The sequence below is a fragment of the Papio anubis genome, chromosome 16, assembly GCF_008728515.1.
Source record: "Papio anubis isolate 15944 chromosome 16, Panubis1.0, whole genome shotgun sequence".
Classification (NCBI taxonomy): domain Eukaryota; kingdom Metazoa; phylum Chordata; class Mammalia; order Primates; family Cercopithecidae; genus Papio; species Papio anubis.
The window spans coordinates 72,821,261-72,835,473 of record NC_044991.1 but is presented as its reverse complement, the minus strand read 5'-3'; the positions used below and the strand labels follow the sequence as shown (position 1 = coordinate 72,835,473).

Sequence of the window (14,213 nt, the reverse complement as noted above, 5' to 3'; positions counted from 1 at the left end):
CTGCATCAGCCCCTAACAAGAGAGTCAGCCTATCCTTTCAAGCTTCGAAGCCAGGCATTGACTTTTGCTCTCTAGTTATGCAAGTCTTAGATGACATCTTCCTACAGAAGACTGCTTTTTCCACACTGAACATCTGTTATTTAGTGTAGACATCTTCATCACTTTGCAAGATCTTCTGGGTAACTTGCTGCAACTTCTACATTAGCACTTGCTGCTTCACTTTGCACTTTTATATTATGTAGATGGCTTCTTTAAACCTCATGAAATAATCTCTGCTAACTTCCAACTTTTCTTCTGCAGCTTTCTCACCTCTTTCACCTTCTGATATTGGAGAGAGAGAGCTAGGGCCTTTCTTTGGTTAGGTTTCTGGCTTAGGGGAATGTGGTGGCTAGTTTGATCTTCTGCCCAGACCACTAAAATTTTCTCCATATCAGCAATAAGGTTGTTTTGCTTTCTTATCATCCATGTGTTCACTGGAAATTATTGTTTTTAATTTCCTTCCACAACTTTTCCTTTGCATTCATATCTTGGCTAACTGGCACAAGAGGCCTAGCTTCTGGCATATCTTGGCTGCTGACATGCCTTCTTCACTAACTGTAATCATTTCCAGCTTTTCATTTAAAGTGAGAGACATAGAACCCCTTCCTATCACTTGAACACTTAGAGACCATTGTGGAGTTATTAATTGGCCTAATTTTAATATGATTGTGTCTCAGGAAATAGAGAGGCCTAAGGAGAGGGAGAGAGATGGGGAAATGCCCAGTTGTTGGAGCAGTCAGAATACAAACAACATTTATCCGTTAAATTCATTGTTTTTTAGGGGCGCAGTTCATAGTGCCCCAAAACAATTACAATAGTAATAACCAAGATTATGGATGACAGATCATCACAACAGATATGATAATAAAACAAGTTTGAAATTTTTTTTTTTTTTTGAGATGGAGTTTCGCTCTTGTTGCCCAGGCTGCAGTGCAATGGCGAGATCTCAGCTCACTACAACCTTCACCTCCCAGGTTCAAGCAATTCTCTTGCCTCAGCCTCCCAAGTAACTGGGATTACAGGCATGCGCCACCACACTCAGCTAATTTTGTATTTTTATTAAAGACGGAATTTCACCATGGTGATCAGGCTGGTCTCGAACTCCTGATCTCAGGTGATTCACCTGCCTTGGCCTCCCAAAGTGCTGGGATTGCAGGCGTGAGTCACTGCACCCAGCAAGTTTGAAATATTTTGAGAATTACCAAAATGTGACACAGAGACATGAAGTAAGCACATGCTGTTGGAAAAACGGTGCCAGACGACTTGTTCGATGCAGAATTGCCACAAACCTTCAATTTGTATGAAACACTATAGCTGTGAAGTGCAATAGAGCAAGGCTCAATAAAAGCAGACATGCCTGTAGTGTCTAGGAGGCGTGTTTGGAGATGGCTTGAGAGGATGCTTGGTAAGGGAGGCTATCCAAGGAAATACCAAATAAGGTCTCTTGGAGATCATGCTCTTACAGCCCACCGACTACATTTGATGTCTGTTGGTGGTTGATGATGATCTCTTTCCTAAGACATCCTTGTCCAAGGGAAGCTCTTGAGAAAGGTGAAAACAAACCTGAGATACCCAAAGCCTGGTGATGCCTCAGAGGTGGCTCACAGCCTCTGGTCTGATGCGGGAAGTTTTCTTCTCTGATGTCTATTTCATTGATTGGCCCAGCAAGAAGCACTAGACTGGAGCATAACACTGCACACCTGCCTCTGGGCATGGCTTGTCCTCCTGAAACCTCTTCACGTTTGGCTTCGTGTCCCAGTTAGCTACATGTGACCCAACCCTGGATCTAACCCCAGGATCATTTCAGAGGAGTTGCAATTACACAGAGTAGGAGATTAATTTCCACTAACTCACAGCAGGATGACAGGGAAGACCCATAGCCACTCTGTGCCAATTACTCCTTAGCAACAGCACCATGAACCACCTGTTCCACATCCCTTAGTGTTCCTCTTGATCTAAAGAAAAGAGAATGAACTGGCCCCTAAGGAAGAGGGCTTGGGAAAGATAGGGACTCTTCAGTTAATGGAAGGTACTGGAGTGTCAGATCCTGAGGCCTAAAATGGGTCCCATCAGAGGAGTAGCCATATTGGTGGGTGCTGGATAGGAGGAGCTTTGGGGTTGGTGCAGGCACTCACTCTCACTAGGATGCCTCTGGTCTCAGGTAATGGAGAGAAGTGAGGAAAAAGTCAGCCTAGAAGAAACACCCTCTTCTGGCCACATCATATCCTCTCACTCTCTTGTGGCCTTGGGCTTGCTGGGCTTCTGGGACTCATTATCCTAATGATAAATAGACAGTAATGTGAACCTTACAGAGAGATTGGGGAGTATGGGATGGGGGTGCACCAAGGCTAAGGAGACCAAAGCAGTGCTTGGGGGTCTCCCACTCTTTACCTCGGGTTCTAACTGCCACCCATCTCATGCTTAAGGGTCCTTCTGACTCCAGAGTGAGAAATGTTCTTAGCATCAGGAGATGCTGCACATGAGCAGTTCCTCCCCCTGGGAGTACTGGTTCAGTGAGCAAAAACAGCAAGGGGCTGGGCCTCCTGAGGGCTGGCAGGGATATATGGGCCAAAGAGGGAGAGGGAGGGTAGAGAAGCATAGCCAGGGAGAGAAATCGAACACCAGGACACAAGACGAGTGGGGCGTCTGTGGGGGCTACAGTGGGCTCTCAATGATCACCTGTAGTGGCAGCGAAAGAGGCAGGATCCCTGAACATTTGTTCTGGTTTATTTGACAGGGACAAGGAGTTCAGACAGTAGGGAGGGCGGCATTCCTGTTGATGTTCTTATGCTGGTGACTTGAAGTCCTTGTGCTTCAGATGTGGGCACAGTCTTGGATAGAGGAGTTGGGAAGCAGGATGCACATCCCAGCCCAGTCTCCCACTCACAGGATGCTCATGCAAACATTCCCACAGTAGGTAGAACAGCATATGTTATTTGCTTGACAGTCTCGGTGAGATTCACAGAAGCGTTTGCATAGATATAGTTTAGGCCGTTCCTGGCAGACTTTAATTTCTGGGGATAGCTGTGTTTCTGAAAAGGAGGATAGAGGGGTAAATAAATGCAGCTTCCTAGAGAACATTTTTCTCAAGCTAAAGCTTCCTCCAAGACCCTTGAACCCAGGTCTCACTCATGACACTCCTGGATTCCTTCTTCATAGAACTACCTTCCTGCCCATCACCAAATCCTAGTGATTGGTCATATTTTAAATCCTGTCTCTCCACTGTACATCTTACCCCAATAGACCACAATGCCTGGACTTCCTGGACCTTCTCCATACACCAGCAATCAGAACTCCATCTCCCTTACTAGCCATGGCCTTGGTGAAGTCACCACCATAGAATCTATAGTCTGATCCTGAGAGCTCAAAGAAGCATGAGACGTCTTTCAAACCCTCTCCTAGTCTCTGAGTAGTAGAACTCAGAGATGAGGATCAACTTGCCTCTTTTCTCTCCTTCTCTTCTGCTCACTGTCCCTGTCTCTAGTCTTCCTGCCCCTTCTTTAGTTTCCTTTCCACCACCACTCTCCTTGTCCGTTTGATGATAACCTTAACTTGGGTCTGTGTACCCCAACTTTTGCTTGTCTTATGTCCTATTTCCCTACACTTATATCCATTCTACACCTACACCTACTGTCATAACCACTTCTGAATCTTTACTCCTCACAAATATGCATAAATCAACTAATTGTCTTCTTTCCCACTGGATTCTCAGCCCTGGTGTACCTTTCACTATGGTATGTGCCATTTATCTCTAAGTATTGAGAAGGAACAGCAAAATATGTAGGTTTCTTCTTCATTCCTATTACTATACCCAGGGCCAGCTAAGGGGCTGGAGGGCCATGATTTGGGACAGTCCAGAGTCTACACAACATTGTGGTCAGAGCTGGATATGCAGAGAGTTTTCAACTCCTAGGTCCTACTCAGACTGGACACAGGCCCTCCATTCCCCCTACCCAATTCCCCCTCACCCATCCAGCGGCCCATCACCTACTCTGCATCCTCTTCTTGTCACGGTATCCTCCCTGGGCCTGAAGCAGCAACACACAGAGAACCAGGACAGGCAGCAGAGTCTGGGATGGCATGACTCTGACCAGAGCGTGGGCCTTAAGTCTGACCAGGTTGTCACAGACTTCCCTGCAGAGCTGCCTGTGGAGAGTGAAGGAAAGAAAGAAGGAATGATCTTTAGCTCCTCACTGCCTCCACTGGCCAAGTCGGGGCAGAGCAAGAGAGTCTTGGCTTCCTCCTTTTGTTTGCCCCTAGCCCTGTCCTTCTTCACCTGGGATAGGGCTTCTGCAGGAATGACGCCTCCTCCTCTCACATTACCAGTCTTGTGTTCTTGCTGATAGAATGAAAGATATCATTTATTTCTGCTTCCTAACTACAAAATGTTTTATGGAAAAAAGAAAAGAAAAAAAATATTTTTAGAAAGAGTTGCTTAGAATTAACTGATGTTTCATTGCATTATCTTTTAGTTGCCCTCCATATTTAATATAAACAATCCTTTTAATATAAACATCTTTTGTTACCTATTTTTGCCAGCCTTATTTAATCATGTAAGTATTTATCAAAATGTGGATTTTCATAATTGCACAGCTCTCACTTAAATGCTAATAATCAAGTATTTGTATTGTACTAATTACTAATAATCTAAAGAATGTCATATTGAACATCTTTATTTATAAATCTTTTATTTCTTTAGACTAAGAGAGCTAGAATTCCTGAGTGAAAGAGTAAGTATCTGTTTCATATATAAACGTATATAAACACATACACACATATACATATACAAATTTAAATACACATATACACACAGAAAGAGAGACTATTGTAGGGCATGGGACAGAAGGGCTAATGGGGAGACATAGTAAATATCTTAGAGCTCAGACAGGAGGAGAGACCTATCAGTCAAAGGCTTGGCAGGCTGTCCAGGAGGAGGTGGTCACTGACCTTGAATATCATAAAAAAATTTGAACTCTCAGAAGTGAAGATGTTTCTTCTTCCCTAATAGGAGAGAGAGGGGACAACCTGGGGTCACTGGACTCCCAGTAGGCACGGAAGCTGGGAAGAAGATCACCCTCTTCCTCTGATGATGATAATCTTCTAAAGATTTGAACCTCATTCTGACATTCTGAACTCCTAATGCAGTCTCCTTCAGTCCACCATTGTAATTTACATTCAAAGGAAGCTCTGTAGCCTTTCCCCATATCTCACCTTATGCACCTCTTCCTCTGTATCCTTTGCGATATCCTTTATAATTCAAAAATTCTTATATTTGTACCTATAGTTTAGAGAGTAGTGTTTGAGTATTTGACCCTTCCCAAAGGCTCCCCCTTTCCTAGTTTTTCTTTTTGTCCACTCATAAATGAACAATTTAGAGACTGGACGCCATCATAATTATCCTAGCAAAGAGGGATTATGTAGAGGAGAATCATCATCTCAGACAGAAGCTGCATTTTCCTTACCCAACCACCTTGCAGCCAGTGCCACATTGTAAATATTTCGGCTAACAGACTTGTCACTACTAGATCAAGACCCTAAGAAGATGGGCAAGTCTCTTTCACACTCTTTTTCTTTTCCACCAGCTCAGTATAGATGAAAACAAGGTTCTAGATTCTAGTGAAGCCAAAAGATGAAAGGAGCCTGGGTCCTTGACTCCTTTTATCACATGAAAAAAGGGATACCCATTGTTTTAGAATACTCATCTTGAATTATTATTTGAGCAAGAAATAAAAAAGTATATTGTATTTCAGCCATTATGTGATGGAGGCTTTCTGTTAAAGCAGTCTAGTCAACATTGTGGCAGGCTCAAGTACTGACAAATTTATAAGGGGAAGGATTTATGGGTATATAGAAGGACTTTATACTTTCAAATTATTGATAGAGTAGTATTTAGTAAAGAGATGGGTAATTTGAACTTTATGATTAATAAGCTTGACTTAATTAAAATATACGGAAGTCTGCATAGAAAAAGTAAAGAAATACATTTTTCTCAAGCACAAATAAAACATGTACAAAAGTGACTATATATTAAGCTATAAAAAAGTCTGAACAAAATTTTAAATAATTATATCACAAAGGACAGTTTCAGACTATAATGGAAATATTTAGAAATTAGTCTAAAAAAAGACAATTACTCGAAACTGAACAGAAATTTCAAAATAAAATTTATAAGTCAGAGCTTCCAGATGGCTACCACTGAACACTTAGAGGTTGTTGGAGAGCAGCATGCTCATGGAGGGCATGGAAGCTCTCTAGCCTTTCCCCCATATCTCACCTTATGCACCTCTTCCTCTGTATCCTTTGTGATATTCTTTATAATTCAAAAACCTAGAGGAAATGGATAAATTCTTGGACACATACAACCTACCAACACTGAACCAAAAAGAAATAGAAGAACCTGAACAGACGAATAACAAGTAAGGAGACTGAATCTGTGATAAAAAGTCTCCCCCAAAACAAAAGTCCAGAACCATATGGCTTTACCACCAAATTCTATGACCCTTTAAATATAAATTAATACCAATTCTTCTCAAACTATTCCAAAAAATTGATGCAGAGGGAATTCTTCTTAGCTCACTTTTATGAGGCCTGCATAATCTAAATACCAAAACAAACCAGACAACAACAAGACAACATAAAGAAACCCACAGGCCAATATTCCTGATGAAAATAGGTGCAAAAATCCTCAACAAAATACTAACAAACCCAATTCAACAACACAAAAAAAAGATAATGTAGCATGATCAAGTGGGATTTATCATAGGAATGCAAGAATGGCTCAATGTAGACAAATCAATAAATGTGATACTTCACATCAACAGAATCAGGGACAAAACCATATGGTAATCTCAGTAGATACAGAAAAAGCATTTGATAAAATTCAACACCACTTTATGATAAAAACTTTCTTTTTTTTTTTTTTTTTTTTTAAATTTATTTATTATTATTATACTTTAAGTTGTAGGGTACATGTGCATAACATGCAGGTTTGTTACATACGTATACTTGTGCCATGTTAGTCTGCTGCACCCATCAACTCGTCATTTACATGAGGTATAACTCCCAATGCAATCCCTCCCCCCTCCCCCCTCCCCATGATAGGCCCCGGTGTGTGATGTTCCCCTTCCTGAGTCCAAGTGATCTCGTTGTTCAGTTCCCACCTATGAGTGAGAACATGCGGTGTTTGGTTTTCTGTTCTTGTGATAGTTTGCTAAGAATGATGGTTTCCAGCTGCATCCATGTCCCTACAAAGGACGCAAACTCATCCTTTTTTATGGCTGCATAGTATTCCATGGTGTATATGTGCCACATTTTCTTAATCCAATCTGTCACTGATGGACATTTGGGTTGATTCCAAGTCTTTGCTATTGTGAATAGTGCTGCAATAAACATACGTGTGCATGTGTCTTTATAGCAGCATAATTTATAATCCTTTGGGTATATCCCCAGTAATGGGATGGCTGGGTCATATGGTACATCTAGTTCTAGATCCTTGAGGAATCGCCATACTGTTTTCCATAATGGTTGAACTAGTTTACAATCCCACCAACAGTGTAAAAGTGTTCCTATTTCTCCACATCCTCTCCAGCACCTGTTGTTTCCTGACTTTTTAATGATCGCCATTCTAACTGGTGTGAGATGGTATCTCATTGTGGTTTTGATTTGCATTTCTCTGATGGCCAGTGATGATGAGCATTTTTTCATATGTCTGTTGGCTGTATGAATGTCCTCTTTTGAGAAATGTCTGTTCATATCCTTTGCCCACTTTTTGATGGGGTTGTTTGTTTTTTTCTTGTAAATTTGTTGGAGTTCTTTGTAGGTTCTGGATATTAGCCCTTTGTCAGATGAGTAGATTGCAAAAATTTTCTCCCATTCTGTAGGTTGCCTGTTCACTCTGATGGTAGTTTCTTTTGCTGTGCAGAAGCTCTTTAGTTTAATTAGATCCCATTTGTCAATTTTAGCTTTTGCTGCCGTTGCTTTTGGTGTTTTAGACATGAAGTCTTTGCCCATGCCTATGTCCTGAATGGTACTACCTAGGTTTTCCTCTAGGATTTTTATGGTATTAGGTCTAACATTTAAGTCTCTAATCCATCTTGAATTAATTTTCGTATAAGGAGTAAGGAAAGGATCCAGTTTCAGCTTTCTACTGATGGCTAGCCAATTTTCCCAGCACCATTTATTAAATAGGGAATCCTTTCCCCATTTCTTGTTTTTCTCAGGTTTGTCAAAGATCAGATGGCTGTAGATGTGTGGTATTATTTCTGAGGACTCTGTTCTGTTCCATTGGTCTATATCTCTGTTTTGGTACCAGTACCATGCTGTTTTGGTTACTGTAGCCTTGTAGTATAGTTTGAAGTCAGGTAGCGTGATGCCTCCAGCTTTGTTCTTTTGACTTAGGATTGTCTTGGAGATGCGGGCTCTTTTTTGGTTCCATATGAACTTTAAAGCAGTTTTTTCCAATTCTGTGAAGAAACTCATTGGTAGCTTGATGGGGATGGCATTGAATCTATAAATTACCTTGGGCAGTATGGCCATTTTCATGATATTGATTCTTCCTATCCATGAGCATGGTATGTTCTTCCATTTGTTTGTGTCCTCTTTTATTTCACTGAGCAGTGGTTTGTAGTTCTCCTTGAAGAGGTCCTTTACATCCCTTGTAAGTTGGATTCCTAGGTATTTGATTCTCTTTGAAGCAATTGTGAATGGAAGTTCATTCATGATTTGGCTCTGTGTTTGTCTGTTATTGGTGTATAAGAATGCTTGTGATTTTTGCACATTAATTTTGTATCCTGAGACTTTGCTGAAGTTGCTTATCAGCTTAAGGAGATTTTGGGCTGAGACAATGGGGTTTTCTAAATATACAATCATGTCATCTGCAAACAGGGACAATTTGACTTCTTCTTTTCCTAACTGAATACCCCTGATTTCTTTCTCTTGCCTAATTGCCCTAGCCAGAACTTCCAACACTATGTTGAATAGGAGTGGTGAGAGAGGGCATCCCTGTCTTGTGCCAGTTTTCAAAGGGAATTTTTCCAGTTTTTGCCCATTCAGTATGATATTGGCTGTGGGTTTGTCATAAATAGCTCTTATTATTTTGAGGTACGTTCCATCAATACCGAATTTATTGAGCGTTTTTAGCATGAAGGGCTGTTGAATTTTGTCAAAAGCCTTTTCTGCATCTATTGAGATAATCATGTGGTTCTTGTCTTTGGTTCTGTTTATATGCTGGATTATGTTTATTGATTTGCGAATGTTGAACCAGCCTTGCATCCCAGGGATGAAGCCCACTTGATCATGGTGGATAAGCTTTTTGATGTGCTGCTGAATCCGGTTTGCCAGTATTTTATTGAGGATTTTTGCATCGATGTTCATCAGGGATATTGGTCTAAAATTCTCTTTTTTTGTTGTGTCTCTGCCAGGCTTTGGTATCAGGATGATGTTGGCCTCATAAAATGAGTTAGGGAGGATTCCCTCTTTTTCTATTGATTGGAATAGTTTCAGAAGGAATGGTACCAACTCCTCCTTATACCTCTGGTAGAATTCAGCTGTGAATCCATCTGGTCCTGGACTTTTTTTGGTTGGTAGGCTATTAATTATTGCCTCAATTTCAGAGCCTACTATTGGTCTATTCAGGGATTCAACTTCTTCCTGGTTTAGTCTTGGAAGAGTGTAAGTGTCCAGGAAATTATCCATTTCTTCTAGGTTTTCCAGTTTATTTGCGTAGAGGTGTTTATAGTATTCTCTGATGGTAGTTTGTATTTCTGTGGGGTCGGTGGTGATATTCCCTTTATCATTTTTAATTGCGTCGATTTGATTCTTCTCTCTTTTCTTCTTTATTAGTCTTGCTAGTGGTCTGTCAATTTTGTTGATCTTTTCAAAAAACCAACTCCTGGATTCATTGATTTTTTGGAGGGTTTTTTGTGTCTCTATCTCCTTCAGTTCTGCTCTGATCTTAGTTATTTCTTGCCTTCTGCTAGCTATGGAATGTGTTTGCTCTTGCTTCTCTAGTTCTTTTAATTGCGATGTTAGAGTGTCAATTTTTGATCTTTCCTGCTTTCTCTTGTGGGCATTTAGTGCTATAAATTTCCCTCTGCACACTGCTTTAAATGTGTCCCAGAGATTCTGGTATGTTGTATCTTTGTTCTCATTGGTTTCAAAGAACATCTTTATTTCTGCCTTCATTTCGTTATGTACCCAGTAGTCATTCAGGAGCAGGTTGTTCAGTTTCCATGTAGTTGAGCGGTTTTGATTGAGTTTCTTAGTCCTGAGTTCTAGTTTGATTGCACTGTGGTCTGAGAGACAGTTTGTTATAATTTCTGTTCTTGTACATTTGCTGAGGAGTGCTTTACTTCCAATTATATGGTCAATTTTGGAGTAAGTACGATGTGGTGCTGAGAAGAATGTATATTCTGTTGATTTGGGGTGGAGAGTTCTATAGATGTCTATTAGGTCTGCTTGCTGCAGAGATGAGTTCAATTCCTGGACATCCTTGTTAACTTTCTGTCTCGTTGATCTGTCTAATGTTGACAGTGGAGTGTTGAAGTCTCCCATTATTATTGTATGGGAGTCTAAGTCTCTTTGTAAGTCTCTAAGGACTTGCTTTATGAATCTGGGTGCTCCTGTATTGGGTGCATATATATTTAGGATAGTTAGCTCTTCCTGTTGAATTGATCCCTTGACCATTATGTAATGGCCTTCTTTGTCTCTTTTGATCTTTGATGGTTTAAAGTCTGTTTTATCAGAGACTAGGATTGCAACCCCTGCTTTTTTTTGTTCTCCATTTGCTTGGTAAATCTTCCTCCATCCCTTTATTTTGAGCCTATGTATGTCTCTGCGTGTGAGATGGGTCTCCTGAATACAGCAGACTGATGGGTCTTGACTCTTTATCCAGTTTGCCAGTCTGTGTCTTTTAATTGGAGCATTTAGTCCATTTACATTTAAGGTTAAGATTGTTATGTGTGAACTTGATCCTGCCATTATGATATTAACTGGTTATTTTGCTCGTTAGTTGATGCAGTTTCTTCCTAGCCTCGATGGTCTTTACATTTTGGCATGTTTTTGCAATGGCTGGTACCGGTTGTTCCTTTCCATGTTGAGTGCTTCCTTCAGGGTCTCTTGTAAGGCAGGCCTAGTGGTGACAAAATCTCTAAGCATTTGCTTATCTGTAAAGGATTTTATTTCTCCTTCACTTATGAAACTTAGTTTGGCTGGATATGAAATTCTGGGTTTAAAATTCTTTTCTTTAAGAATGTTGAATATTGGCCCCCACTCTCTTCTGGCTTGGAGAGTTTCTGCCGAGAGATCTGCTGTGAGTCTGATGGGCTTCCCTTTGTGGGTAACCCGACCTTTCTCTCTGGCTGCCCTTAAGATTTTTTCCTTCATTTCAACTTTGGTGAATCTGGCAATTATGTGTCTTGGAGTTGCTCTTCTCGAGGAGTATCTTTGTGGCGTTCTCTGTATTTCCTGGATTTGAATGTTGGCCTGCCCTACTAGGTTGGGGAAGTTCTCCTGGATGATATCCTGAAGAGTGTTTTCCAACTTGGTTCCATTTTCCCCCTCACTTTCAGGCACCCCAATCAGACGTAGATTTGGTCTTTTTACATAATCCCATACTTCTTGCAGGCTTTGTTCATTTCTTTTTCTTCTTTTTTCTTTTGGTTTCTCTTCTCGCTTCATTTCATTCATTTGATCCTCAATCGCTGATACTCTTTCTTCCAGTTGATCGAGTCGGTTACTGAAGCTTGTGCATTTGTCACGTATTTCTCGTGTCATGGTTTTCATCTCTTTCATTTCGTTTATGACCTTCTCTGCATTAATTAGTCTAGCCGTCAATTCTTCCACTTTTTTTTCAAGATTTTTAGTTTCTTTGCGCTGGGTACGTAATTCCTCCTTTAGCTCTAAGAAATTTGATGGACTGAAGCCTTCTTCTCTCATCTCGTCAAAGTCATTTTCCGTCCAGCTTTGATCCGTTGCTGGCGATGAGCTGCGCTCCTTTGCCGGGGGAGATGTGCTCTTATTTTTTGAATTTCCAGCTTTTCTGCCCTGCTTTTTCCCCATCTTTGTGGTTTTATCTGCCTCTGGTCTTTGATGATGGTGATGTACTGATGGGGTTTTGGTGTAGGTGTCCTTCCTGTTTGATAGTTTTCCTTCTAACAGTCAGGACCCTCAGCTGTAGGTCTGTTGGAGATTGCTTGAGGTCCACTCCAGACCCTGTTTGCCTGGGTATCAGCAGCAGAGGCTGCAGAAGATAGAATATTTCTGAACAGCGAGTGTACCTGTCTGATTCTTGCTTTGGAAGCTTCCTCTCAGGGGTATACTCCACCCTGTGAGGTGTGGGGTGTCAGACTGCCCCTAGTGGGGGATGTCTCCCAGTTAGGCTACTCAGGGGTCAGGGACCCACTTGAGCAGGCAGTCTGTCCGTTCTCAGATCTCAGCCTCCGTGTTGGGAGATCCACTGCTCTCTTCAAAGCTGTCAGACAGAGTCGTTTGCGTCTGCAGAGTTTTCTGCTGCTTTGTTGTTGTTGTTGTTGTTGTTGTGTAGCTGTGCCCTGTCCCCAGAGGTGGAGTCTACAGAGACAGGCAGGTTTCCTTGAGCTGCTGTGAGCTCCACCCAGTTGGAGCTTCCCAGCAGCTTTGTTTACCTACTTAAGCCTCAGCAATGGCGGGCGCCCCTCCCCCAGCCTCGCTGCTGCCTTGCCGGTAGATCACAGACTGCTGTGCTAGCAATGAGGGAGGCTCTGTGGGCGTGGGACCCTCCCGGCCAGGTGTGGGATATGATCTCCTGGTGTGCCTGTTTGCTTAAAGCGCAATATTGGGGTGGGAGTTACCCGATTTTCCAGGTGTTGTGTGTCTCAGTTCCCCTGGCTAGGAAAAGGGATTCCCTTCCCCCTTGCGCTTCCCAGGTGAGGCAATGCCTCGCCCTGCTTCAGCTCTCGCTGGTCGGGCTGCAGCAGCTGACCAGCACTGATCGTCCGGCACTCCCCAGTGAGATGAACCCAGTACCTCAGTTGAAAATGCAGAAATCACCGGTCTTCTGTGTCGCTGGCGCTGGGAGTTGGAGACTGGAGCTGTTCCTATTCGGCCATCTTGCTCCGCCCCCCCGATAAAAACTTTCAATAAACTATGTATGAAAGGAAAGCACCTCCACATAATAAATATCATATATGACAAACCCATAGCTAACAATGCACTTAATGGGGAAAAGCTGAAAACTTTTCCTCTAAGAACTGAAAGAAGATATGGGGGAAAGGCTAGGGAGCTTCCATCCGCCTCCATGAGCATGCTGCTCATTTTACCCACTCTTATTCAACATAGTACTGGAAGTCCTAGTTAGATCAATCAGGAAAGAGAAAACAATGAAGGACATTACATTTGGCAAAGAGGAAGTCATATTTACCCTATTTGCAGATGAGCTCTTATCTAGAGAAAAACTTAAAGACTCTACCAAGAAACTTGAAGAACTCATAAACAAATTCAGTAAAGTTGCAGAATACAAAATAAACATACAAGTCAGTGGTGTTTCTGTGCACAATAAGCCAGCTAAAAAAAGAGACAAAGAGGGCAATCCCATTTATAACAGCTACAAACAAATACTTAGGAATAAATTTAACCAAGGAGATAAAAGACTTCTACATTGAAAACTACAAAACACTGATAAAAGAAATTGAAGAGGATAAAACAAATGGAAAAACTTCCCATGCTCATGGATGGAAAGAATTAATATTGTTAAAATTACCACACTACCCCAAACCATCTACAGAGTCAATGCAATCCCTATTAAAATACCAGTGACATTCTTCACAGTAATATAAAATAAATCCTAAAATATGTATGGAACCACAAACATCCCAGAATAGCCAAAGCAATCTTTAACAAAAAGAACAAAGCTGGAGGGAACAGGCTTCAAGACTTCTAAATATACTACCAAGCTGTAGTAACGAAAATAACATGGCACTGGCATAAAAACAGACACGTAGACTAATGGAATAGAATAGATAACTTAGGGCCAGGTGCAGTGGCTCAAGCCTGTAATCCCAGCACTTTGGGAGACCGAGGCAGGTGGATCACGTGAGGTCAGGTGTTCGAGATCAGCCTGGCCAACATAGCAAAACCCTGTCTCTACTAAAAGTACAAAAATTAGACGAACATGGTGGTGCACGCCTGTAGTCCCAGTT

The 14,213-nt window shown here is 41.6% G+C and overlaps 1 protein-coding gene across 1 annotated transcript; it reads right to left on the bottom strand.

Annotated features, from left to right (window-relative positions):
• Window positions 1-1,193: 1,193 nt before the first annotated feature.
• On the bottom strand, window positions 1,194-6,928 carry WFDC10A (WAP four-disulfide core domain 10A). The gene is made up of 2 exons (XM_003904686.4): window positions 4,031-6,928; window positions 1,194-3,071 (listed from the first exon to the last, which is right to left on the bottom strand). Exons 1-2 carry the CDS (start codon window positions 4,119-4,121, stop codon window positions 2,923-2,925), a joined length of 240 nt encoding a protein of 79 aa, XP_003904735.1. The 5' UTR covers window positions 4,122-6,928; the 3' UTR covers window positions 1,194-2,922.
• Window positions 6,929-14,213: the final 7,285 nt, after the last annotated feature.

Bases quoted from the DNA above. Each gene is read 5' to 3' on its own strand.
- WFDC10A (XM_003904686.4), bottom strand. From the start codon at position 4,121: ATGCCATCCCAGACTCTGCTGCCTGTCCTGGTTCTCTGTGTGTTGCTG. The intron at 3,072-4,030 runs GTAGGTGATGGG...CCTCCTTTTCAG, and splicing joins TGACAAGAAGAGGATGCAGA to AAACACAGCTATCCCCAGAA.